Source organism: Colobus angolensis, unplaced genomic scaffold (assembly GCF_000951035.1).
Source record: "Colobus angolensis palliatus isolate OR3802 unplaced genomic scaffold, Cang.pa_1.0 Scaffold79, whole genome shotgun sequence".
Taxonomy (NCBI): Eukaryota; Metazoa; Chordata; class Mammalia; order Primates; family Cercopithecidae; genus Colobus; species Colobus angolensis.
Window position 1 is genome coordinate 7,345,795 of NW_012121709.1, and position 27,453 is coordinate 7,373,247.

Here is a 27,453-nt window from a genome sequence, read left to right on the forward strand (position 1 = left end):
ATGATCAGTTACAAGACTTGTGAAGGGGCTGGGGAGAAAGGTGGCCTGGCCCCAAGGGCACCCAAGAAAGGGCCGAGGAAGGCCGGCGATGATGGGAGAAGAGAGGGGCCTGGGAAGCAGGATCTCCTGCCTGGCGTAGATTGGGGTGCCAGGATGGCTTCTCAGAGGGGTCAGCGCTGCAACTCGGTCGCTACGGGGCCCTGGTGACAGGCGCACGCCCCGCCCTTTCTCCTCCCAAGACCTGCGGGCTTTTGTTATGCAGATGGCGGCAGGAGGCTGAGCCTGAGGAGGAGGGGGTTGGTGAGGAGGAGGAGAAACCGAGACGGGGGAGGAAAGTGCAGCTCGCGCGACCAGCCTCCTCTTCCAACGTCACATTGTGCGAGAGACAAAACCCGGGCGCGCCGGAGCTCACACGCGCACGCACACACATCCGACCCCGTCGCCTCTTCTCTCCTGGCGCTGCCCAGAAAACCAGCCCTCCCTTCCCTTCTTGGGGCGCAGAGGCTCAGTCAGCTCAGATCGCAGCCAGGAGCCGACCCAGAAGGGCGAAGAAAACCCGGCGGAGGAGCCTCCTTTCTCTGCTGCCTGCCCGGACTGGGGCGTCCCATCCCCCGCCCTGAACTCCGATCTCTCCCACCCCACCCCTCTCTGGGTTTCACCCGGACAGAGCCCGGAGCTAGGTGTCGCCCCCGTTTGGAATCCACGTTTCAGCACTTCGGACAGCGCCCCGGGCGCCCCGGCCCCTTTGGGTTGGCGATGGCGAGCGTTCAGCAAGGCGAGAAGCAGCTTTTTGAGAAGTTCTGGCGAGGAACCTTCAAAGCGGTGGCCACCCCCCGTCCCGAGAGCATCATTGTCGCCAGTATCACAGCCCGCAAGCCGCTGCCAAGGTAATGATCTCCTTCTTAAAAGGGGGGATCCCGAAGGTCCCCCTTTCTGGCCTGTGCCCTATAGCCCGGAGGGGTGGATGCAGGCAGTCGGGCCAGGGCGCCTGTCTTTTCCCGTCACTACTCGGCGGCTCCCGCTGAAACATGGGAACTCATTGCTTGTGTGAGGTGGAAGATGGTGAGAAGGGACAGGAATTCTTTGTGGGGGGAGCGACGCTCAATGGAACCCCGTAGCTCCTATTCAAGAGGTTTTGCTACCTGAGGGTGAGCGGTGCAGGTGGGATACGACTTGACTGAAAAACTTTTCTTGGTGTCACAGAGTCCAGAGGGCAGGTGGGCCAAAGAATGGTGGATTTGAGGAGTTTGGGGGGTGTTGTACCAGAAAAGGAGAATTAAGCCAGCTCAAGCAGCGTTCAGAGATAGCACACATTTCCATCCTCGGCTCGGAAGCTAGCGAGCTTTGAACATTTTTGACAAAAGCCCATATGCTGTTGCCTCAAATACACCCAAAACAGCACCCTCCTCCACGCCTTTCTGGCGGCTGCTGCCGCTGCTGCTGAATTCTCTCCTCTTCAGCATCCAAAACCAAGACTCTGAGCTCAGAAGTCAGGGAGGAGACTTCCAAGATCGTGAAGATGATCTTGGAAGAGTTTTATTTTGTTTTTCTTTTTTGTTTTTTTTCCAAAAAGAATCTGATTGCTTTGAACTCAGGGATGAGAACAGATCCTTGGATGGTGGTAGACATGGTGCTGATGGAAGAAAGAATAAGGAAAGAAATGAAAGAAAGAGGGGAACAGGAGGTGGGGTGAGAGGGAGAGGAGGTTGGGGGAAAATAGAAGCATTCCAAGACAGGGAAAAATCCAATTCTTTTCATAAATCATTCAATTTAGAGGAGTTTGAGAATGAAAGGAAGAAGGCTGTGCCCTCTGTCAGGGAAAATCAAGGCAGTATGAAAACTCATCTTTTGCTGGTGTTGGATGACTGGTCTAGTGGGAGAAAGGAAAGAAGTTGACCAGGGGGACCACTTGGAGGATTTATTAATCCTGGCAGTCTGCATTAGGGAGCAGATTGAAAACATGTCTGCAAAAGTGATTCGGACAGACTGAACGTCTGTTCTGGCACAACTGATTCTGAACTTTCCAGTGGGTGTGAGGTGGAAGACGTATGGGGAATTATGCCTGAAGAATCAAAGCCAGACTGGAGAAGTCTTCCTCTTCACCGTCTTGTAGAGGATCACACAGTTCTTTAGAGAAATGGGTGTCCCATTTTAGGAATGGGTGGACAAGCAACACAACAGGCCAGTAGCGTGTAGCAGGCTGCAAGCTGAAGCAGCACCAGCCAGTGTTTGCAGATGGGAAGGAGGGGACACCCACCCACCCACTGACACAGGCTGGAGAAGGGGAACAACAATACCAAATGCCATTAAAAGCTGATGCTTCCCTGCTTCGAAGGAGGTTCTTTGTATAGAGTTTTGACGTCAGTGGTTTTATCTTCCTGGGTTTCTGCTATCTATTCCACCTTTGGAATGTACCTACTGTTGGCTAATCAGGTGCTGCACAGGCCAAAGAAAATGCCCTTGTAGAAGGAACTAGAGGAAATTTCACTGGAAACTAGAAGTATGACATTTAGTCCAGAGTCTTCCATCTATTTTAGGGGTCCAGGGAGAGGAAAGTGGATTCCTAGTGGTGTTTTGATTGAAGAAAGCACACCTAATGTCCACCTTCCTTGGTACTTTCCACTTTTGTCTGTCTGTCTGTTACTTTCCTGCCCTTTTCTTGATCATATTTGCAATCACATGAATGGCGCACAAGGTCTTTCAACCCTCATGCTTTCTGCAGCTTTTTGCTAATTCTAATGTAATCCTTCTGAGACTTTTATAATACTCCACTCCCCCTCTGCAACCAGTATCATTTCACTCTTGGTGCCTTTTCATGTCGTGGGTCTTCTTTGCCATAGAAACCACCCCTGGGGTGAAAGCCTGAGCCATAAGCCCTCGATTTATGTCATGCTAGGAGAATCCTGTGTAATACTTCTGTAATAGGCGTGGCCTCTCTGTAGAACAGATTCCAGTTTTATAGCTGTTACTCCTGGTTTGGGATAGAGAGTGAGAAGGGAACATTTGTTTCCAAGTCCTCAGGAAAGGTTGGATTGGAGTTGTCTTTTAACAGACCAGATAAAACCTGAATCATCCCCATTCTCACCCAAGCCAGCCACATCCAGTGACATTCAATTTCTACTTCCTTTTCAACATTCTACACTTACTTAAGGGTGAAAGTACCATGTTTCCAAAGCTGAGTTCTCAGGAGAAAAGAAGGTAGAGGCATTGGTACAATATCAGCTGTGTTTTGGTGGCTTCCTCTAGAGGCAATCTGGGGACTTGGTCTCATCAGAAATGTTGTTTAGTTCCATGAGTCAAGCCCAGATCACAGTCGGCAGACCAGCACATGTAGCAGTCTGCAGGGGGATGGCAGAGAGTGAGTGGAGGAACCACTAGTCAGTCCTGTTGGTGACACACTTAATATTTATTTATAGATGAAGGCCACCCCCCTAAATAAACTTCCTCAGGATATTTTAAGTCTATCTCTGAAGGTAATTTAGCACCAGGATAGAAACATATATTCAATTCATTGATTTCATAGCAATATGCATACCTCATGCAACTGCAATCCAAGCAACCCCCTGCTTAGTCTCTCTTTCTCCTCTCCCCCTCTGTGAGGCATACTTGGTGAGGCAATATCTTTATAATGTATCAAATTGCAACCAGATGTCTGCCTCAAATGTCAGAACAGTATAGCAGAGTGGGAAGCAGTATATCATAGTTGTTAAGAGCTCAGACTTGAGCATAAGACAACCTGGATTCGTGTACTGGTTCTATCATTTACTAGCTGTGTATCCCGATCAAGTAGTTTACCACCCTGAGCTTGAAAATAGAAATAATAACAGTAGCCCCTCAGAGAGCAGGTTGTAAGGATTGAGTTAGGTAAAGCTCTACCCCTGTGTGTGGTACATGGTGTTGTTTAGTAGACGTTGACTCTGGAACAAAGCTTATAGTGGCCAAAAGGAAAGCAACAACTCCTCATCATTGGGTTCTCCATGCCTACCCATGTCTCCCCCAAGTAATGCTGACAATTTTTATTGGGATTTCAACTCCTGATGGACAACTACATTCAGATGAAATTAACACACATGAGGCAGGGTAGAGAGTGGTCCCATAATCCTCATCTCTGAGAAAAGGTTAGCTGCTTTCTGATCTGACTGTTTCAGTTAGGGAGTTGGGGATAATACATAATTATCCGGATTCAGAATTGAATGGTATAACATTTCCACGGAGCATTCTGTTGGTTTGTATAGAAAAGACCAGGTACTGTCAGTCTAAAGAAAGCTCAAACTCCTTGAAAAATCACAATTTTAATCCCATGGTTTCATCAAATCTACAGTGACTATGTGATTTATAGTTTATATCAAAATGTCTTTAAGAATGAAAGAGGGTGTCGTTAGTAATTATTCTAGGATGGAAGATCTAACAGAGATAATCCCAGGCAAACCAGGATGTAGAGTGGTCCTTGTCAAACTTTATCTACCAGCAGAAAGGGAACCAGCATGAATTGATAAGACATGTGAATCTCTAAAGTGTAGAGAGCCACCTCCCTTTTATCCCCACCCAAGAAGGGTGGTCATTTTGCCTGGCATTAACTTGATTCTCTTTCATAATTGCTTAGTCTAGAAAAGTTTGTACCTAAGAAGTTTCAGCTCGGTGAAAACCTAATGCTTAAGGCTAGATCAAACCACAATATGATTTCATATCACCATATTGACAAATAGCAGCGAAAGGCTTAATGAACATGTAAAAATCGTTTGAAATTAGCATACCAATTGTTTGTGGATGCATGAGTGTTGGTAAAGGACTAGAAAAGAGATCCCCTTAAATAGAATGCACATTTTCCTTACAATTCTTTTAGCAAGCTATTAATTTTCTTCGAAAATCCTTTCTACGCAGAATAGACCAGAGGCAGACTTCAGCCCAGGCCCTGTCCAAAAGGCCATAAATTCCAAACTATTGGAGATTTTACTGCATAAAGGGAAATTGTAAGGCAGAAAAAAAAAATGCCTTTGAACCATTTAATTCAAGACTCCCCTTGGTGCCAAGAGATCAGTTAGCATGTTTGTGCTGACTGGATCACCAGGAGCAGAGTGAGGGGCTGTTGAGAGGCGATTTTCTGGCAGCAGCCTGTGGTTAAGAGCCAATGTACTGAGGGTCACAGAAAATGCTTGCCCTGGCAGTGAATGAGCGTTTTTCTCTAGGAAGGGAGTGTTATTGTTTGGGTCAAATCTTTCTCCTTTTGAAAGGCGAAATTTGTTGAATGGGATGCAGGGGTTGGTTGCAGGGGTCATTTCTGACATTCTGCTGTGTTCACCTGGCAAATGTGCTATCTTAGAGAAGCAGGATGTGGTAGATGTTCAGTGAATGTTGGATGCATTAATTAGATGAGTGTGCATGGTTCAGACCCAGCAACAGATTAGCTCTCTCCCCACCCCACCTCCAATTCTGAGACACTGAGGCTTCTGATAAATGCAACTTGAAAGACACACACACTGCAAATAGATTTGACTCTCCCTGGTGTCAGAATGAGGTTCCCTAGATAGAGACATCTGTCTGGCTGGGCAAGTAGACATGTTAACTAGTACGGGGGCAGGAGGTTGGACTAAATGCCACTTGGATGTCCTTTCCAGGCCTGTGAGTCTCCATTACCTCCACCACTGCTCCAGGCCACCAAAAAAGGGAACATCCCTAAAACCCTAACTCCTTTAATAGGGAAGGAAGCCTGGGTCATGTGCCTTCTTCTCCACGAGCACTTCAGGTGTGCTGCAGAAGCACAATACATTTAAAAAAAAAAAAAAAAATCCTGTTTTTTTTTTTTTTTTTCAGAGTGGCTGGATTTACCTTACTGTGAAGTGGAAGAATTCACAGGGGCTTAGCAAAACTAGAGCTCTTTAATTGCTTGTTCTTAAGACTTTCGCTGAAGTGTGATATGAAGAATGATGAAGAGTTTGAACTCTGAAGTCAAATCTATCCAGGCTCAAATCTTTCTTTGCTACGTGCAAACTGCACGACCTGCTAGTCACTTCACCTCTTTGTGCCTCAGCCTCCCCACCTGTGAAATACTCCTCTATTGGGGTTGTAGTGAGGAGTGAATGAGATAATTTATGTAAAGAGCATGGCACTGTGCCTGATACAAACCCAGATCTCCATAAAGCAGATGCCCTTGTGTACTATGCCAGGGGTTACCCAACGAGATGCGGAGAGGGGGGATGCTAAAGCCCTTTACTACCTGAGCTGTGCTTGTTCAGTAGTGATGCTTGGGTTCTGTGGACTGGACTCCTGAGCACTCCAGTGCTCTGTATTCACTTTTAAATGTGGTTTTGGTGCTCCCTAAAGAGCCACTGGAGATTGGTAGAGCTGTTTAAAACATTTGACAGACTCCAAGGGCACACTAATCAGAGGAAGTGTTTTATTTTATTGGTTGCAAATGCTTACAGGCTATGAGACTTGGCAAGCAGCTTGACCTTCTCAATCTCAGTTTTCTCATCCGTAAAATGGGGCTAATAATAGCAGCTCCCTCCAAGAGCTGCTGTGAGGACTGGATGAGCTAATTTATGGAAAGTGCTACTTGGCACCCAGTCATGGCTCCATCAGTGTTGGCTCTTGCTATTAATAATAAATGATAGGTTTTTTCATTACTATTTGCCAGGCTCATTGGGGAGAAAAATGTTGAATGTCCTCCTGTGAGAGCCTCAGAGTTTAGTTGCAAAGGTAGATACAACGTAAGTACATATTTCATAAGGCAGATAGTCTTCTTAGGTTTTAAAATTTGTTTTTACACAGTAACTGCATATATTTGGGGGGTACATAGTGATGTTGTGATACATATAATGTACAGTGATCAGCTCAGTGTAATTAACATATCCATCATCTCAAACATTTATAATTTCTTTTATTAGAAACATTCAGTATTTTCCTTCTAGCTATTTGAAACTGTAAAACATACTATTGTCTTAAGTACGATAATGTAGAGAGAAATAAAGACAGAAGAATGTAAAAAAAAAAAAAAAACCAGCGGAGGGAGAGACGCTTAATGAAGCTTGGAGTCCCTTGCTTATAGTCACACAGTTATTTTTAGTTATCTGATCTGCAAAATGGGGATGATTCTATTTCATCAACTTTATCTACAAATGCAAGGGATGATCAGAAAAAATCAGACTTTGCCCCCAGCAGGGCCCCGAAGACCATTTCTTTTCCCAGGAGAAAAAGCAGGCTAAACTCTCTGAGAGGAACATTAACTGCTAGGGAATAGTCAATGCTAGTGGAGGGGAGCGTGGAAGGGAGCTGCTCATATAATATAAATTTTCTAGCTCAAGGTTGCAGTCTCTGGCGTGGGCTATTAGCCTTCTTGTCCTTCATGGACTAGCTCTGGCTAATAGGAAATCCAGTCTGCATTCCACGAACAACCACCAGTGATGGGGAGATTATAGCGAGCCTGCAACTGTTGAAGATAAAATTAATCACAGGGGAATGAATACACAAAGTGGAAGAAGCTGCACATTGGCTAAAAAAAATTAAGTTGTACTTTCATTCATTTATTCAGTCATTCAACATTTTTATTGAACCACTACTCAACGTAACAGTGAACGAACACGAGAACTCCCTATTCCCATGGAGGAGAAAGACAATGACTGAAGAACCAAATAAATAAATGAGAGCTGGTGATAATGCATTCTGTAAAGAAGAATAAAGCCAAAGAAAGGAATAGAGGGTAAGGGAAGGAGCTGCTTTGTTGGACAGCATGATCAGGGACCTGAATGGAGAGGTGAGCTGTGAGGGTAAGTGAGAGAAAATTGTTTGAGGCAGAGGGAACAGCAAGTGCAAAGGCCCTGAGGTAGAAGGATGCTTGGTGTATTTGAAAAATAGCAAGCAGGTCAGTGTGGCTGAAGCAGAGTGAGTGAATGGGAGAGTGACAGAAGAGGATTCCCAGGATGCAGGCAGAAAACAGATCAAGTGGGACCTTGTAAGCCAGTTTAGGAAATTCCGAGGTCCTACGCTGGGGGCAGGAGGTGGTCCCAGGGGGGTTCTTGCCTTAGGCAGAGTTCCAGGTCTGATCTGCTTCTCTTGACTCCTCTTTCCTGACTCTGATGCAGCCAGTGATGACTTTGAACAGCAGTATCAGAAGCATGGCTGGGCCCCTCCATGTGTTATGGACAAGCATGAAATTTACAGTCTCTTTGACTGTGATCAGTCAGATCAGGAAACTTTAAAGACGCTGTTTAGACTTCCAAATAGCAGTGACAGATTTTGTTCCCACAGTGCAAGGGTTTGGTCTCTCATATTCATGCATGCAATCCTAGACTATCCCTTGCACCCAGTAGCCCCCTCCACTGTACACTCTTGAAGCCACAGTCTGCTCTTTCTCTCTCTCTCTCTCCCTCTGTGTATCTCTCCCCGGCACCCATCTCCCTACACCTTCCAGCCCTCCACTCCATTTGAAATTTTGCTGAGGGAGCTCCCTTATGCTACAGCCAGTGTGCGGAGCTCCGTGAAATAAAACACTGAATTAAGATGTCATAGAGACAAAGCCAAAACAAATACAGGAACAATGCTGAACCCTAAAACAGTCATTAAGTAATTCATGTCTACATGTGTCTGTTCAAAACAAATATTAAGATCTTCCGGACGCAAATATTTCTCATTTGGAGAATCCCCTGGTTGCTGGATTCCCAGAGCTTAGATGCCGCTGTCGGACAGCTTTGCTGAGTACAAACACCAACAGATCACTGTTCTCTGGCTTCATTAAAAGTTAAGCTTAGGCAACTGAGCAGGAATTTAGAAGACAGTTGCCACTTCTGCAGAAAGAAAGGTGCCATTTGGGTCTGAAGCGTGCATCCTCATGGTGTGTGTGCATGCTCACTTGTGGTGGGAATGTGTGTGCTGAGAGCCTTGTGTTACTATGTGCCTCGCCCTGTGCTGAATACATTTCATCTCTTACCCAGTTCTATCCTTATAATAATTCCAGAATAGAGGTGTCTTCAAGACCCTATTTTACAGATGAGAAAACGGAGTCAGAGTAGACATGAGCTACTCACAGACACATGGCTGGTAAGAGTCAGAACTGGAATGAGAACCAGAGCTCTTAACCAACATGTTTATAGGATAAGACACTTTGCAGAGGAGGAAAAAATGATATGAGAGAGGGGAGGTAAGCCCTGGGAATCCAGCAACCAGAGGAGTCTCTAGATGAGAAACCTTTGCATCCGGAGGATCTTGCTATTTGTTTTGAACAGACACATGTAGATGTGAATTGCTTAATGACTGTGTCAGGCTTCGGCATTGTTCTATTTGGTGCGGCTTTGTCTCTACGTCATCTGAATTCAGTGTGTGCCCACGATCACACGGTGTGTAAGTGATGAAAGCAGGAGCTGAATTCAGGTCCGTCTGATTGCAAGTATATTCTTCTTTCCTGGCTGGACTTCCTGTCACTGTGGTTTGGGTTTTAAGGTTGGGGGTGTTTTTGTTTTGTTTTGCTCATCTTATTTTCCGTTCAATCAGCTTAGGTGATTGCCATTGTTATAATCCCATCTCATACCACCTGCAGCAATACTGCTTTCCTCTCTCTTTGCCCCTGTTATCCGTTATCCACACAGACCCAGAAGAACCTCTTTGAAAAGCACATCAGACCATGTAAGCCCTCTCTCACTCCATCTAAAGCCCTCTACCACTTTCTCATGTCTGTGTTTTTTTGGTTTGTTTTTGTTTTGAGATGGAGTCTTGCTCTGTCGCCCAAGCTGGAGTGCAGTGGTGTGAACTCAGCTCACTGCAACCTCTGCCTCCCAGGTTCAAGGAATTCTCCTGCCTCAGCCTCCCAAGTAGCTGGGATTATAGGCGCCCATCACCGCATCCAGCTAATTTTTGTGTTTCTTTTTTTTAGTAGAGACAGTGTTTCACCATGTCGGTCAGGCTGGTCTCGAACTCCTGACCTCAGGTGATCCACTCTCCTCAACCTCCCAAAGTACTGAGATTACAGACGTGAGCCACCATGCCTGGCCCCATGTTTAAGTATACAGAGCCAGCTCCCTGCCATGGCCTCTAGCCTATTCATGGTCCAGCTCCTGCCCACCTCCCTGAGACCATTTCTAAAATGCCACCTCTCACTTCCTCTGGTTTAGTTGTATCTTACTCCTTTTAGTTACTCACATTTCCCAGGCTCCTTCCTGCCATGGAGCCTTTGCACATGCTGCTAGGAAAGCTCTTCCTCTCCCCTGGTGCCTGATTTATACCTACTCCACTTTCCCGAACTCAGAGCAAATGCTATTTCTTTGGGGATCCTTCCACAATGCTGCATTCGAAGTCATATCCCTCATTACAGACATTATTTTCTCATCACCATTTTCAACATGTTTGTAATTGTATGTGGACTTGGGTGATCATTGGCTAACGCATGCCTCTCCTAACGGTTGAGGCATCATGAGGAGAGGGACTGTGACTACGAGCTCCTTGCTGAATGAATCTCTTTCCCCAGAGACACCGCAGGGGCCAAACACATGTTGGTAGAATGCATGAACTGTAGCAATTTCCCCTCAAATCACTTTCGCACCTAATAGTCCGAACCATATGGAATTGCCAGTATTCAAAACCAGCAATGTTATTTCCTCTGATTCATAGGAGAATTGTTTGAACCACTGGGGCTGGGGACCATGCCTGTCTCATTCCTTGTGGTATCCCAGCACCTAGTACAGTGGCTCAAGGTTGGTAATCTTTAAATATTTGTTGAATAAATTGTTAATGAGGACAATACAACCATAAGCACACTGTACAGATGAGAAAACTCAGAGACCTACAGAGGTGTAGTATTAGAATCGTAGAACTAACAGGACCTTAGGGATCACCCAATCTCATTTTACACGTGGAGGGCTGAGGGATAGGTTTGATAACATGCTTAATATATTGGAACCATAGTGTGCATGTGTAATTTGTAAACAAATACACATATTGGGGTTTTGTTCTCAGCATTTCTCACTGAGAGAGATATGAGATAAAAGAAACTTTGGGGTCCATTGATCTAATTCAGCTCCTCTTTTAGCAGAAAGCAACACGAAGCTTGCAAAAAGAGAGAGATTTGCCTAAGGTCTGTAGCCTGTAGGTGAGCTCTGGGTTCAGAGAAGTGATGTTTGCCCAGCGTCAGGGCTCTTGTTTGAACTTCTCTGCTGCGACCAGGTGATCAGACACTGGTTCTCTCTGGTGACCCCACCCACGCTGTGAGACATGACATCCCTCCCCCTCAGGGTCTCCTGCGGCACCTGCTGCCCACCCACTGGTCTGGGGATCCTGTCCATCCGCACCCAGCCTGTGCCTAGCAGAGCAGGTGAGCAGCTCTGGGTGTTTCTGGAATCAGATTTCAGAGCTTCCAGCTGATAAGGGGCTTTTGTTTGGCCAGTGTTTTGCCCCAGCCTCCTGTCCACAGCCAGGTGGCAGGTGATTCTGGGACCCAGCCCACACCTGGAAGGAGTAGGTATCTGAGCAGTGGTGCAGGATTTATCATATGGATGGTTGTTTGCTGCAGGATTGAGAGGCCATCATCATTATAGCACCTTTCAATGGTCAGTTCTCTATAATTCCTCATTGCCTCACTGTGGCACTTAGTCTACCGTCAGGATGAGAGAGCAGCCGGAGGGGACCTTCAGAATTCAAATATAGCATCTTCATTTGATAGATGGGGAGACTGAGGCACAGAAAGAGCACAGGGCATTCCACATTGCATCAGAAAATTAGTGCCAAAGCTGTAGCTAAAATATGGGCTGCTTGGCACCCAGTCCCAAGACACCACACTGCTCAGAGTTCCCTGGGGAAACAAGACAGAAAAATCAATGTATTCACATTTTACAAACGGACTAATGAGGCTCAGAGATGTGAAATGATTTTCCTAAAGTCACACCATGAAATAATGATATATCATTATTATTGTCACTGTTAAACAGTTACTATTGATCTTGTTTGATCCTCAGTAAGTACCAGTGTTATGTCCATTTTAAAGACGAAGAAACTGAGGCTTAAGTTCTTATAAAGACCTGGAATAAGCTCCAGATCTCTTGAATCCAAGTTCAGTGCCCTCGTGCCACTGTGGGGCAAGATTTCTGACCCCCAAGAGGTTGTGCACTGAGCGGGGATCACCAGGCAAGGGTGGGAACAGTGTGACTGTCTTGAATCACTGACCCAGGCTGCGCTGCCTTAAGCAATCCCATTCAATCCCTCTCATTTCTGTTCACCCACAGAGTGTGCCAGCATCGTGCCTTCTTCAACTGCTCTCTATATACTGTATCTTTTTCCTGCATGGAGAGTCTCTTAGAATGACATTCCTCTTAATGGCCTGGGGGGCATGGAGGGATTGGAGTGGACCCCCAAAATCGAAAGGGGAACCCAGAGATCAATAACCTTAGGAAGAAACACCATGTACCCCATTATGGAAGGGACAAGACTGAGGCAGAACAGGCCCCAAACTGCAGAGGGAAGAGTGCATGCGGGTCAGGAAACCTTTCCATGGTGGGTCCTGGTTGTATATGGCCCCCAAAGAAAAGACACCTTGACAGCTAGAAGAAGTAGGGGTGGTCTCAAGATTGCTATAGCTCAACCCTCCCTAACTCTTCATTTTACAGAAGGAACCTGGCACAGAGTAGTCAAGTCACTTGCCTAAAGTCTCACAAGCAATCAATGGCATTGACAATAGGTTCATTGTAGGGCACTTGTGGGTTTTTGGAAAGAGAAAAACTAGTATGATTGCTTTCTGCTGGGTGCTATAACACATGCCTGCAGCCCCAGCTACTCGAGAGGTTGACGCAGGAGGATCCATCCCTTGAGCCCAGGAGTTCTGGGCTGAAGTGTGCTATGCCAATGGGGTGTCTGCACTAAGTTTGGCATCAATATGGTGACCTCCCAGGAGCTGGAAACCACCAGGTTGCCTAAGGGAGGGTAAATCGGCCTAGGTCAGAAACAGCAGATCTAAACTCCCAGGCTAATCAGTAGTGGGATCATGCCTGTGAATAGCTACTGCATTCCAGCCTGGGCAACAGAGCAAGACCCTAACTCTAAAAAATATATTAAAAATAAATAAAAAATAAAAACGATTGCTTTTCACAGACCACTCCTGTCCACACCCCAGAACACCGGCTGTTCCACCTTGGCTCTATAGCATTTATGTCCTTTTAACAAATCAACTCTCAAACTGTCCCCACATGGTGGTCTGAATGCAGGAGCTGGAGCTAGAGGCCATGATCTAAGTGCTCCTAGATGCTTTCAATGTTTTCCAGGGAAGCTCAGGCTGAGGCTTCCACCACAGAGACTCCCAGCTTGTGACTTGGGCAAGATGCCATTTCAGCCATCTTGATGTTTACTATCCTTACTCCAGTTCTTAAAAGCCTTTTGCCTTTCCCCTCCCTGGAAAATAGTGTGCTCTGCATTCCCACCCCTCCTAATCCTCCAACCTAAGGAAAGCATGAACTCCCAGTCACCAAGCAAATGTTAGTTCTGACGCATGCCAAGGGAGAGGTGTTGTGTAGTTAGAAGAGTTCTGGCTTTGCAGGTAATGTGCTCGGGCTTGAATTCTACTCCATCACCTAGTAGCCATGTGACCTTCGGCAAATCCCTTCACTACCCCGAGCCTCAGTGCCCTCTTCTGTAGTACGGGAACAAAATTCTTAACTCGAGTGGTTGCTGATTTCTGGTATGACTGAGTATTTGCAATGGTTGCCTTTGGCCATTCAGGCTCATGTTCGAAAGCGAGTCAGGTTGATGGTGGTGGTGGAGTGAGAAAAGACACTGGGATTACACCCCTGATCAAGAAGGCTAAACCTCACAGTTCATGGGTTCCATTCTCTGTTATGCAGATGGAGAGAAAGCCTCAGAGAGGGAAAGACATTTGCCCAAAGTCGTATAGTGAATGGGAATCCAGGTCTCCTCACCCCTAGAGTTCACTTCTCTGCCTCGGTGACCTCATAAATGTCAATTTTTCAACTTCTTCATCTGTCAAAAGGATTAATAATAGTTACTAATAACAGTTTCTGACTACTTACTATATACCCAGCACTGAGAAAAGTGCTTTTTCTGCAATATGTCACTTAATCTGCTCAACCACCTTTTGAGGTAGATACTGTGACAATATCCATTTTGTAGATGAGAAAATTAAGGATCAGAGAGGTAAGTGATTTGTCTAACTTACACAACTACGTAATGTCAGAGCCAGAATTTGAATCCTGTGCTGCTAACTCTCACTAACTCTTACTGGGAACACCTGTTCTACCAATCTCCTGAGATAAGAGAGATGAGAAAACTTAGGAGCACCATATGGAAACTAGGAAATTCTTGACAAGCTGTTTACATCTTCCAATATGTGGCTCCATTCTGCTCCATCCCAGTGCCACAGTGGCACATCAGAGAGAATGTGGTTCAGTATGTCTGTCCACTTGCACTGCCCTATAGTTCTATTTTTGGAACTTGCCAGTTTGATGCTACATTAATGTAGAACCCTTTCTGGAAATAAGTTTCTCTAGGAATGAGAAAAAGACAAGGAGAATAAGTGTTTCTTGAGTGAGAAATTTGGGACTTCTAATTGCAGTGCTTACCCCAGGCTGACCCAGTTATGTGCAGCCATTATGCAATCATGGTTATTCTTCAGATGCACAATACTTTATGTTTGCTGAGAACTTGATTCATGCATCTACCCATCCGCCCATCCATTTATCATGCATTTACTCATCATCTATTCCTGCATCCATTTGTTTATCCACCACCACCTATTCATCCATCCATCCACCCTTTATCCATCCGTCAGTCAAGCAACAATTGAGGCACTTATTATTTCATTCAGCCATCCATCCATTTTCCAACGTTTTGTCTATTCATCCATTCTACAACTATTTTCTTTTTCCTTTTCCCGTTCATCTACCGGTCCATCTACCCATCCATCCACCTCTGCATCCAACCAACATTTATGGAGCATCTAATTTGTGCCTTTCTTCACCATTTCCCCGCCTTTATGGTAAAGTTAGATTTATTCATTTCATTCAACTGACAGTAGAAACTAACTACCAGCTCAAATTATTTTTTTCAAGACCATACAGGGATAAAGTTAAACCTGATCTTGCAGTCCTAGTTTCTCCAAAACACCTATAAAACACTGTGGGTCCAAAGAACCACAGGAATCTTGGGTTTGTTTTTCTTCTCTGAGGTCTTTTGCTGTGCACATTTAAATAATCATGCATATTCATTTATATCAGAAACAAAGGATCACAACAAATGCTGTGACCCTTTTTCACTTGTGCAAAAAGATTTCATATATGCAAAGCACAAAAAATAAAATTTTCTGTATTCTCGACTTGCTTGCATTTAGGTATGGGAGACATGTTTATGAATAGTGACTAGAAAGCAGGACAGGAGTTAATAGTATCAAAAAGAAAATTAAGGCCTAGGCAGGTAAAGTGACTTGCCCAAGGTCATAAAAGTTAATATAAATGCTGTGTAATTTAAAATAACTTCAATTCCTAAACTAAGCTCTCTGTTAGGCAATTTATAGACAGATTTCACTGAATCCGCACCCCAACTCTATGTAATAGGTATCATTGTCTCCATTTTAGGGATGGTAGATGTGAGACTCAGACAGTCTAAGCAACTTGGTCAAGGTTATCACTTTGTAAGGGTCAGAGTTAGCACAGGCATGCTTGCTTCCACAGTTTTCTCTTTCATAAAACTTTTCCCAGAGTCAAGATATGGAGTAGAAAATGTCATCTGTGAGGCCCAACTGTTCTCCTGCTTCCGAGTTTCTAGGTGATTACTTCAGTGGAAGTCCATCCCAAGATGGGTTCAGATAGAGGAAGGTTCTGCACAGAGATGAGGTGGACCTCAAGGGGCTGAATGGGGCAGTGGTGGAGTAGCGATGATCCCAGCCTGCACTGGGCAATCACTCAGAAGAATCAACCAGCCAGGAGGTGTCTTCTCAGCAAGAAGGTTATCCATGAAGAGGAAAAACCCTTCAAGACAAGGAAACAAGAGATATTAGTTAACCATATGTGCTCTTGATCACAGCTCTACTCAAAGATGGCACCCCAGAGGGGCATGAACTGAGTCACTGGAGATGAGGAAGGTGTTGGGAGGAGTGGGGTAAACATTCTCTAAGCACCAGATTTGGTAGGGATTTCCATTTCTTTATACTCACTTGTGGAGTGATTGAAAAGAGCCTTGTAATGTAAAGGAGAACACAAGCCCAGTGAGGTTGTTTTATTTACCCAGGGCTGCCCAACTTGGCAGAGCTCTGACTGTTGGCCATCAGTCCACACACGTTACTGTGGAAGCATCCATCATCCCTGCTATGTGGCACCTTTCTGGTCTTATGGGTCTCTCTCTCTCTCTCTCTCTCTCTCTCTCTCTCTCTCTTTCCCTTCTCTCCAGCCTGGAGGCAATCTCTTTCTATTCTGAAGAAATCTTTCTTCCTTTGTGTTTCTTCATGATTCTCTCCTCAGTCCATAAATCCCTTCCCCTAAGGGCTTTGACTTTTCCAAAAAGCAAAAGTGAAAACACTCTCATATTCTTTCTGTTTTCAGCCTGACACATGCCTCCCTGAGGCAATAAGAGTAGAACCCATGGCCTGCTTAAATGGTGAAAAAGAAAAGGGAAAAATATAGGGAGAGAAAAAAAAATTCACATAGATCAGGGTCTCAAAATATTGTCCCATTGTACATGCAACATTTCCTTTAAGCTGCTTAAGCTTCTGAGGTGGATACTGTCATTATCTCCAGTTTTCAGAGGAGGAAGCTGAAGTGTGGGGGACATTATGTGCCTTCTCCAAGGTGACACAGCTAGGAAGTGGATCCAGGATTCAAACTCAGGCTTGTAAGGCACTAATTGTCAAGTTTTTAACTACCACATCCTACTGACACACTACCTGTGTGGAAAAAATATGTATCAAAGCTTTTCCCTAAGGAAAATCGACTTGCCCAAGATTGTTTGGCAAGTCAATAGAATGGGAACCAAGCTTGCTGGTCAGAGGCACATCCATCAGGATCTACATTTAATGGACACTATCTGCATACATCTTGGTCTAAGGGTCACATAGCTTGGTCTCTGAGGAGGCTACATTCAACAACCAAAAAAAAAAAATGTTCAGAAAGGGAAGAGATATTTCTTAGAGTGCCAGCCAAGCTCCAGAACTGTGCAACTGAGTGGATAAGAGCAATATGGAAAAAAAAAAAAAATCACAGAGTGTCAACATCTCTTACTAATTGGCAGTGGTTGTCTGGAGCACTGTGTTGAAATGGACTCTAGGGCTATATCTGAGATCAGTAGCAAAGAGTGCTTGGATCAATTAGTAATGTCTGTCATTCTTGCAGGAATGGGAGGTTGTAGCATGCATACTATGTATTTATCTTTCCTGCACCTGGAAGGGGATGCTACAGCTTTTGGAAGAATCAGATCAAGTGCTAACTATTGAACATTTACTACACTGTTGGTGCCATGCTCATCACATTCACTATTTCATTTAATGTTATCACTGGATTCCCTCTCCTGACACATTTTGCAAAGGAGAAAACAGAATGTCAGAAAGGTGAAGTTACTTGCCCAAGGCTAAAGAAGCTGGTCCATGGCTAACCAGCTATGATAATTACTATGTAATACATAAACAATTAGGTTGATCAATAGAAATGTCAATAGAGAAACAATCCCAGAACCTGTTAATTGATGTTTGAATGTATATCTTTGGCCAGAGGGCTTTGGCTTGTTTATCTCTCTATTCCCAGTGACTAGCACAGCGCTCTGGACACAAGTGATGCCCAATTCGTATTTATTTAGAACTGTCAACAGGCACTGCGCAAGACAGTGGTTCGGAGTGTAAAGAGATTTTGTTATGCATATAATGGAAAAGTGTCTAGTTTAAGGTTGGGCATGACTAAGTACACAATAAATATTTGTATAATCCAAGAGTGATAGAGGAGTTGGCTACTGGGTGGGATCAGGAAGATAAAATGAAGACAATCTTGGTGAAGACAGGACAAAGGTATTCTTTATCCTATCTGGAAGGATGTGAGGGGCCCCAGAACCAGCCCCCACACCGCTGATTGCTAGGATACCAAGCGATGCAGGCACATTTCATGATACCATCAGGCAAGTCCAGGAGGGAGAGTCCTGCACCTGGGGAGCTATTTCTGGCCATGTGTTCTGCCAGCAGTGTGCTGGGCGGCTGCAGGAGCCGGATCTGCTGCTGGGGCTCTGGAACTCAGAGTCAGGACAATGCCAGCTTTGTCTTGCCAGGGGCACGTGAATGTCATGGCAGGAGGGGAAGGCAGCAGGGAGGGGTGGCCTCAGGGAGCCCAATCTTATTCCACCACATCTTTTCCCAGCTGTGTCCCGCCTGTGTTAAGTTTGAGGGTGATTTATGTTATCTGCAGCATTGGCATATTGCATTTTAAAGAGTCTCAAATTATGAAATCACTGTGAGATTGGAAGAATTATTTTTTTTCCATTTCATAGATGAAACAACTAAAACTAACACAGTTATCTATAATAACAACAGTAACAACAGTGTATGTTAGGCATTATACTAAGCATTTCGTATGCTGTAACTTATTAAAGCCTTAGAATGCCCTGTAAGACAGGGAATATTCTTATAGCTATTCTGCAGCTGAGGAAATTGAAGCTCAGAGAGGTCAAAACTTTATCAAACCCAGTCCCATCTGATTCCAGAGCCCACAGTCTATGCTACCTCTGCGTCAATCAACTAATGCACTTGTTAATTAATACTTTGCATGTATATAGTGTTTTAAATTTCCCAAACACTTTATGTATATTTCTGCCTTAGAGTGGTGCTCTAATACTAGGCACTAAGTAGAACAAGTACTATGTTTTGTTCACATCCTTTGACACGTCAAAAATAATGCCAGGAGCTGGGAAGGTACTTACTGCTCTGCACTGTACTTTGTACAGTATTATGACACATGATATTTTGTATTTTGTACAGAACACACTACACAATGTGATACTTTGTACAGTACAGCAAAGTAACCCCTGTAGTATACTATATTTCACTTCCCCAAGCCTCAACTTTGTCATCTATAAAATGGGGAAAATAACTTTTTCCCAAGGCCTGTGACCACTGGAGATGATCAATGGGAAAAGTGCCCAGCACACCTCACACATCAAAGGAGTGCAATACGCTGTAGCTGCCAGCCACACACCTCGGAGTCATTTTACAGAAGTGAGCAAATATTTCTCTTGCTGAAGGGAACAAGGTGACTGGCTAAAATAAGCCTACTCATCTGTAACTGAGGCATAACACAAGTTTATTCTTAGCATCCCCTTTGCACTCCCAGTCTCTGGAAAAGAAGGGACTCAGATCAAGGAGCCATGAACTTTCCAATACATTTGACACCAGTGGACCCTGTGTTTCTTGTGACTGGCTGTGTACTAAAGACCTCAGTGTTCTTGGTCTCCATTTAGGCAAGGTCAGACCAGAGCTTTAGTCAGAGTTGGTTTAAACTATTTCCAGGTGCAAGAGGCATCTCTGGGAAAAGAGGCAAAAGGGACAGAGAAAATATGTTTACCATCGGAACATAGATTTTGTGAGTACAAGTCATCTAGCCATGCACAGCCCTGTCCTTGGGCTATAATTATATTCGTTCTGAGTTTTCTCAAGAAACAGCTAGAAAGGGAGGCATTCTGCCAGAGCCTAACCTAAATGGAAGCTTATCACTCGTAGTCATGGGATCATTTGGCCAATGGGGGAACCTGGGAGGTAGGTGAGAATTTCATTTCCTCTCCTCTTTCCTATGAATCTCTCAGACCAGCACCATTTTTCTGCTAAGGAAAGTGGTCTCTGGCCATGAGGAAGTGTCTATTGTGTGCACATGCCATTTGGGCTCAAAGAATAAGCAGAATAGCACCATCTCAGATTGTTATAAAAAGGCCATTAAATGAGGGTGGTATAGTTAGGGTAGGCAAGATTAGCAGCTAAAACAGATGAGCTCTGGGATCTCAGTGGCTTCATTGAGACATTCATTTCTTGCTCTTGCTCTTGTCTTAGTCCTTCCTATGTTAGTTGAAGGAGAGATTGCTTCTCATGGCATACAGGGACCCACCCTTATGGCATGACTTCAAAGTTATGTGACACGGTGGTACAGCTAGAAGATGAGGAAAGTGAACAAAGTGGGAGAGGTCCCACCTACTCTTGACTGCCTCTGCTGGAAGTGACTCAACACTCCTCTTTAAATTTCATTGGTGAAAGCTTGTCACAAGGTCCCCTGGGTGCTAAGACAACTGGGAAGGGCAGTCTCATAGCATGTCTGAGTGGGAAGGGAAGGAAGTTTAGTACCAACCTCTCTCAAGGAAGGAATTGTCTTTCAGGCCAGGAATCACATATTAAGGTGAGCATCTTAGGCTTCTCTGAGAAGTTATTTCTCTACATGAATGGAAGAGGGCAGGAAAAATAACAGTTACTATTTATTGAACAATTGCTAAGGATCAGGCACTATGTTAACATTTCCCAAGCCTTACTATGTTTCATATATAAACCCTGTCATTCATGTATTGTTATTTCTGTATTATAGATAAGGAAAACCCCCATGAGAGAAAGTAACTTGATCAGCATCACACAGCTAGGTGGGAGTAGTGGCTTATGCCTGTAATCCCAGCACTTTGGGAGGGCGAGGCAGGCAGATTGCTTGAGCCCAGGAACTTGAAAGCAGCCTGGGCAACATGGCAAAACCCCACCTCTATAAAATAAGCAAAAATTAACCAGGTGTGATGGCTCACGTCTGTAGTCCCAGCTACCTGGGAGGCTGAGATAGGAGGATCCCTTGGGATCCTGGGAGGTGGAGGTTGCAGTGAGCTGTGATCACACGACTCCACTCCAGCCTGGGTGACAGAGTGAGACCCTGTCTAAAAACATATAAAAAAAAAAAAAAATCACACAGCTAGAAAATGCTGGAGCCATGATCTACTCTGATTCTGATTGTAGGTCTGATTCTATAGCCTGTGTTCTTACTCATTAGATCACACTGCCTGCGTGAAATACAGCTTTCAATGTGGCCCTGAGGGATTAAACATGACGATAGACGAAGTGCTTAGCCCAGTTGCCTGACATGCCATTAGTCCTCATTAGATGCTGATTACGAAAAGAAAACAAGCAAAAAAAAAAAAAAAATTCAGGTTTCTCTCTGATCTTTGAGGAGTTATCTGCTCTGATGGTTTTTTCCCTTGTAAACTGGTATCCCATTTATTCATTTGTACATTGAGTTAATGTATCTACTAAACATGTTCTATGGGCTTATAGTGCTAGGCACTTGGTTTGTGAAGATGAGCCAGATGTGGTCCCTCCACCCAAAGAACAGAGTGAGGGTGTGGGATGGAATCATTCTCTCCAAATTCTTCTGGATTCTGAGAAATGGCACTGGGGTTGTCAGAAACCTGGGGTCTGATGGGACAGTTGGGACAGGATGAAAATCTAATTGATTAGAAGTGTTTATTTTCCGTTTGTGGGGCGAACCAAGTAAGAAGGCATATAAAAGGAACTGTAATATTTTTATTTAGTTCTCTCCAGAAAGTTTTTCCTGTCTGATACCGCCTTATCTCTATCCAACTTACGGCCACAATAGGCACCATTACAGTTCTCGGCTACCCTATGTACCGTGTTTGGTGCAGGACTAACATATGATACTAGGAGAGCCAATCTCAGCCCTTCCCTGGGGCTAAGTACAGAGGAGAGTGACTATCACTAGGCTCTGGTGGTGACAAAGGTCATGCTGGACAGGAAGGATCACAGTAACACCCAGCATCTATTAGGTGCCTACACCAAGGCCAGTGTTTACACCATGCTGCTGAACGCTGCATTTGAATGAAATTGCTTTAACCTCACAACCACCCTTCAAGGCAGGTACCTTTTCATTATCCTTATTTTACAGTTGAGAAACCTGGAGCTCAGAGGGGTGACAACACTCATTCAAGGTCCCACAACTAGTAAGGGATCAAGCAGGGGTTTGAATCCCACACCCTGTGCTCACAGTCACCATACCATACTGCTACCAGTTATTTCTATGTAGCTACCTCTGGGTCCCAGCAAGGAAGGGCATATGGGAAGAAGGCTAGGCTTGGGCTGCAACCTATGTTCAAAGACCAGGGGCAAGTAGATTTAACCCAGCCATTTGGACTGTGCTGTCTCTACTCCCCCTCGTCCCCCGACACCAGCGTCATCCAATCTAAGACCCAAACTGAATAGCTCTGAGCCTTCACAGTTTCCGGCATATCCTGAGCCCCAGCCCCCAGGGCTCTGTAGCATCCTTGATTTTTGATTCTTTCAGGGACATGCTATAAAAGATTGAAGTCAGCAACTGCGTAGATTGCTGTCAAAAATGAGGGCAATTTTATACATGTTTTCAGTTCCTATTTCCCCTCCTTGCTTTCCTCCAAGGATTTGAGATTGTTAAGCAGGAGAGCTGGTAGAGGTTCCAAGGCGAGGTCACCAACTGGAAATGAGGCACCTGCCAGATAGAGAAAACTACACATGGCTAAGATACCACACCCAGATCAGCCTCAAAAGCAAGCCCTCCTAATGGGCAGCAGAAAGATCAGAGGGGCACTGGAAAGTCTTGTCACCCCCAGTTCCCCAAGGGCTTGCTGCAGTGGCTTGAGGTCAGTCCTTTCCATGTATCTCCTCCACCTTCATATCTCAGTGGAAACCTTAGACCTCTTATCTTCATGGCTTCTTTTTCTCCAAAGTTCTCTTAAGCAAACCATCATAGAGAAAATGCTGAATTATTCTTTTATTCTCTCTATAGATGATATTACTAAATTGTCATATGAAGAGAGGATCAGAATATGAAGGCAAAAAGTACAGGGAATAGAGTATGATAGAGATGTTTCAGGCTGTTAATTATTAATGAATTTTTAATTGATCAGTTATTTAATTAATAAATATATGTTCTAGTCTGGATTTCGGATGTTTGTGGGTTTTCTCAGGTTTTAAAAATGAGTCATGTGTTATGATCATCTTATTCTAAATATTCACCTTGGTACCAAACTCTATTTGAAAACTTGATCTTCTTTTTCTTAACGAGGGCCTCCAAAATTGTGTAAACTGCAGGTCCCACACCCCTGGTTATGCTCCTGGTTCTAAGATTCTGAGACCATAAGATTCATGGTTTATATATTCCCCGGATCCAAGGTTTGTCATCTCCTGATCCCTTTAGGGTCACTCCCAACCATTCTGCTCCTTGCGTCCTGTGGGATATTGTTCATTAGAACATCCAATTCCTAGACTTCACAATCCTGGAAGTTTTCTGTTTGTCTCCCAAACATTTGAAGACAAGGACTGTAAGGTCCAAAGGGTTTAGGAAAGTACAGTAGCTTCTGAAGGCAGCTGCTCCTGAGAGGGGGATGGGAGCCTACAGCAGAGAGCTTCTGAGGAGGCCTGGTTTTGTTCAGATTTCTCCATTCATTTGGTTTCCTCCATTTTCCATCCTGCGGTTCACAGGCGGATTGAGAGAAATAGCCTCTAGGTAGCAAAGGGTGGATCACAATAAGGGCTCCAACCCCCTTCTTTTACAGGCAAGGAAATTGATCAGAATATGGCAGCCCATTCAACAAGTCAGCCCTTTCAACAAGTCAGCCCAGCTGATAGCTAAGACTCCTTTTCTCTCCTCTCGGCTCCCCCAGACTCAGAAAAGAGGACAAGCACTGAGAAGGCACTTTACTTCCTGCCGAGAAAGAAGTGGGGAATGATTTTAAAGGCAGAAGCAAAGACGATGTCCAGTGTCTGAGAAATAAAAATCTCCGTTGCCACCAAACCACAGACCCTTCTTCCAGGATCCATTTTCCTTTGTTCCCTTGGTGGAACCTGAGGCTCCCCACTCCACTATTATTTCACTCAATTTCAGGTGCACCCAACTGGTTCACCCAGAAAAGATTAAAACAGGCTGCTAGCAGTATCACAGTTTCTGTGGCTTCAGATTTTGGTGTTTCTGATTGCACAAAAACCTATTTGAAATACACATAATAAAACTTTTACAACAGGCTCACTATAGGCCCCCAAACTCTGGCCGACTCTGAGGGAAAGGAGGAGAAGGGACAGTCAGGAACAGACTGTTCTGGAGCTCTCAGCTCAAAGCACTCAGGGATTAACACTTTCCTGTCCCAACCCTGGAGAGGATGGATTCTAGTCTGTCAAAACAGAAGGAGCCCCATTTTATAGACAGGGAAACTCAGCTGTCCCACAGCTTCTCTGAGACGATCAATGGAACAGTCTTTGAGGAGCGTGTGGTGCAGTGGTTCTCAAACGTGGAGGCTCATTGGAATCAACTGGGAATCTTTAAAAAAGTACTGACACCTGGGCCCCACTTCCAGACATTCTTATTTAATTTGGGAAGAGACCTGGACATTGGGATTTTCTTAACCGCTCCTTAGGTGATCCTAATGTGCACCACCGTGGGAAACTGCTGGTGTGGTGGAGAAGGGACAGGGAGGTGCATATTTACATCTCTGTCTACTGTTTCATAACTCTGTCCTTCAGCAATCACATGGGCTTCAGTCTCCTTCCCCTGTAAATTAAAGCTGACAGTGAAACCTACCTCATCCAGGGTCCAAGTGGGAATTAAATGAAATGATATGCATTAATTGTTTAAAGCAGCGCCTATCACAGAGTAATTGATCAATACGTGTTTGCATTATGGTTACTGATGTCACTGTTGTTACTTATCACTAATGTCATCATTTCAAGGTCTCGGGATGGGAAATGGGGGAATATAATTCCCACATCCATTGATGGTTAAATTAGGATTTGGGAGATCTGATTTCCTTTTTGACTGTTCTGACAACAAAAAAGCTGTGTGACCTTGGGCAAAGCTCTTAACCTCTCTGAGTTTAGTTACCACATCTTACCAGATGGGTCTCACAGCCCCTGGCCATCTATTGTCCAGGAAGCTGTGAGATTCCAATAAGATAATGGATTTGAATGAGATTTGAAAACAGGAATGCACCAGAGGAATTTGAGATATGATTATGACGCCCATTGCATCCCCCTTGTGCCCCGGCTGGCCCATCTGTTCTGAGAGCTTTCCATTCTCTCTCTGCCTCCTTTGGCCGCCAGTCCTGAGCTGCTCTATCTGACATTTGGGCAGTTTCCAGGGAGGATTCTGTCCCTCTTCCATCTGCCTCTCAACTTAACTCTTTCTCTCCCCTCTTTTGATCTCCCAGGATCTGATGCCAGGGCATGAGGCGATGGTGTGTGAGAAGAGACACTAGGGAGTGACTACTCCTTCTTTTCCTGGTGTCAGGAAGTGGCCAGTTATCTTGGATTTCCCACCGTGGAAAAGTTGAAAAGTCCCTATGAAACCTTTTAGATAGACCAGGAGATGAGGTAGAATGGGAGGTAGAGGCAGGATTTGAACCCAGCTTCCTGGACTCCCAGATAGTGTCCTTCTGCTCCCCACTCCACACTCCACTCCATTGCCCTGAGCTCTTGGGGATGGGCTCTGCAATACGGGATCCCTCCTGGCTCCTCAATTTCTCTTGGAGAAGTTACTGCCTATGGGAGAATATCAGGGCATGGGAGTTTGCTGCTTCCTTCAGGAGCCTGGGCTGTCTCCCAAGGAGAATTTGTGTCCTTGGCCAGGTCATAGAGCTTCTGCAAGACTCAGTTTCCTCTGCTATTAATGGGAAAACCCACCACTGCTTCTATTGGTCAAATGCGACCACAAGCAAGAAAGAGTTTGCAACCTCTATTGCCTGAAATGCCAATGCTCCTGCTGGAGATGGGCATGGAGGTGGGTTGAATCTGCCAGGCCGATCTCCCCTGGCTGGAGACCGAGGCCAAGGCAGAGGCATCTGGGCTGCTCCGAGCTGTGTGGGCTGGGAGGAGCCTGCAAGAAGGCAGGGCCTGCTTGGGATTGGCAGCTGCGGGCCAGCTGGCAGATGGTCTCCTAAGTGGGCCACCTCAGGGTCAGCTTTATGGATTTGCACATTAACCCTTCCCTCCCCAGCAGCCCCGTGGCTGCTGGTTCTTTTTGACTTTGGCCTAACTGAGCTGTAGACTACACCCTGGCCCACATCTTATCACTCCCCAGCCCTCTCTGAAGACACGAACCAGCCGTTGCTCACAGAGTGCAATTTAAAAGTGTGCAGAGTCAGATTCTGAAACCTCATGACACTCAGAGCTGGGCAAGATTGAGAAGAGAACATCCTTTTAATATTCATCACTTGTATTAATACCCAGTTTTGTAAATACTGATGTACAAAAAAAGAAAATATCACTGCACAGGATAACCAACATAAATATTTTGGAGTTTATCCTTCTAGACTCACTAACTTACTCTTACTTTATCTCTCTTTTTTCTCATCTCTCTCTCTCTCTCCCCCTTTACCAATATGAGATAATATTGGACATGTTTTTTTTATTCCACATTTTTTAACAAATTTAGCAATAGAGTCTGAGTACCTTGCCATGTAAATATCCATCCATCTCATCATTTTTATGCCTTTATAATGTTCTATTATAGGCATCTATCAAAAGAAATTCACCCATCTGCTATTGTTGGATGACACCATTAGATAATGAGGAAACAAACTCAGAGAGGTTCAGTGACTTGTCCAAGGTCACACAGCCTGGAAATAACAACTGGAACTTGAATTTTGGTCTTGGGACTTGAAATATGGTTCTCTTTTTTAGGTTAGAAGGAGTGAGGGTTTAGCAGCACTGCTCCTGTAAACCAATACGGACCAATCCCACTTCAAGAGGGGCTCAGATGAGTGTTGCTTTTTGATTGTTGTTTGGCTCGGTTCTGGGTTTGAATATCAGCCCCATCTTGATTGACTGTGTGCTTTTCAGTAGCCTGATTCGCCTGTTTAGTGGGGAGGCTTCTTTGGAGCCTCAATTAATGAGACGATTAAGATCTAACTTGTCAGGCCATTAAGGGAATTTGTTGAGAAGAAATTGTCCAGGTATGTGGCACATAGTGGGTGCTCAGTGGTGAGGCTAATACTCTTCCATTGCTGCTAGAATTTTTGGTGTTATAAGAATATGAATAGGCCTGGAGCAGTGGCTCATGCCTGTAATCCTGGCACTTTGGGAGGCTGAGGCGGGCAGATTGCTTGAGCCCAGGAGTTCAAGACACAACAAAAACCCCATCTCTATGAAAAATACAAAAATTATCCAGGTGTGGTGGTGCATGCCCGTAGTCCCAGCTACTTGGGAGGCTGAACCCAGGAAATCAAGGCTATAGTGAGCTGATATCGCACCACTGCACTCCAGCCACAGTGAGATCCTGTCTCAAAAAAACAAAACAAAAGAATGAAAAGATTAATGTTATCTAATATCTATTCATATTTTCTGATCTCTACTCTTATCTAATGTTATGTAACAGCTAATCACGTTAGAGCTCTAATGGTAGTAGTAGCCCCAGTCCTTAGCAAGTCTCTTTTCCATGCCTCAGTTTGCCCACCTATGAAAGTAGGCTACTGCCTTTGATTATTTCTGAAGGTGATTCTTCTCCTCAC

The 27,453-nt window shown here is 44.7% G+C and overlaps 1 protein-coding gene across 1 annotated transcript in view; it reads left to right on the plus strand.

The window, feature by feature from the left end:
- The first annotated feature begins 365 nt into the window (after positions 1 to 365).
- SRRM4 (serine/arginine repetitive matrix 4) overlaps positions 366 to 27,453 on the plus strand; it is a 177,660-nt gene continuing 150,572 nt past the window's right edge. The window contains exon 1 of the mRNA XM_011928718.1: positions 366 to 887. Coding sequence (XP_011784108.1) covers positions 757 to 887 — 131 coding nt within the window. The 5' untranslated portion in view covers positions 366 to 756. The remainder of the gene's footprint in view (positions 888 to 27,453) is intronic.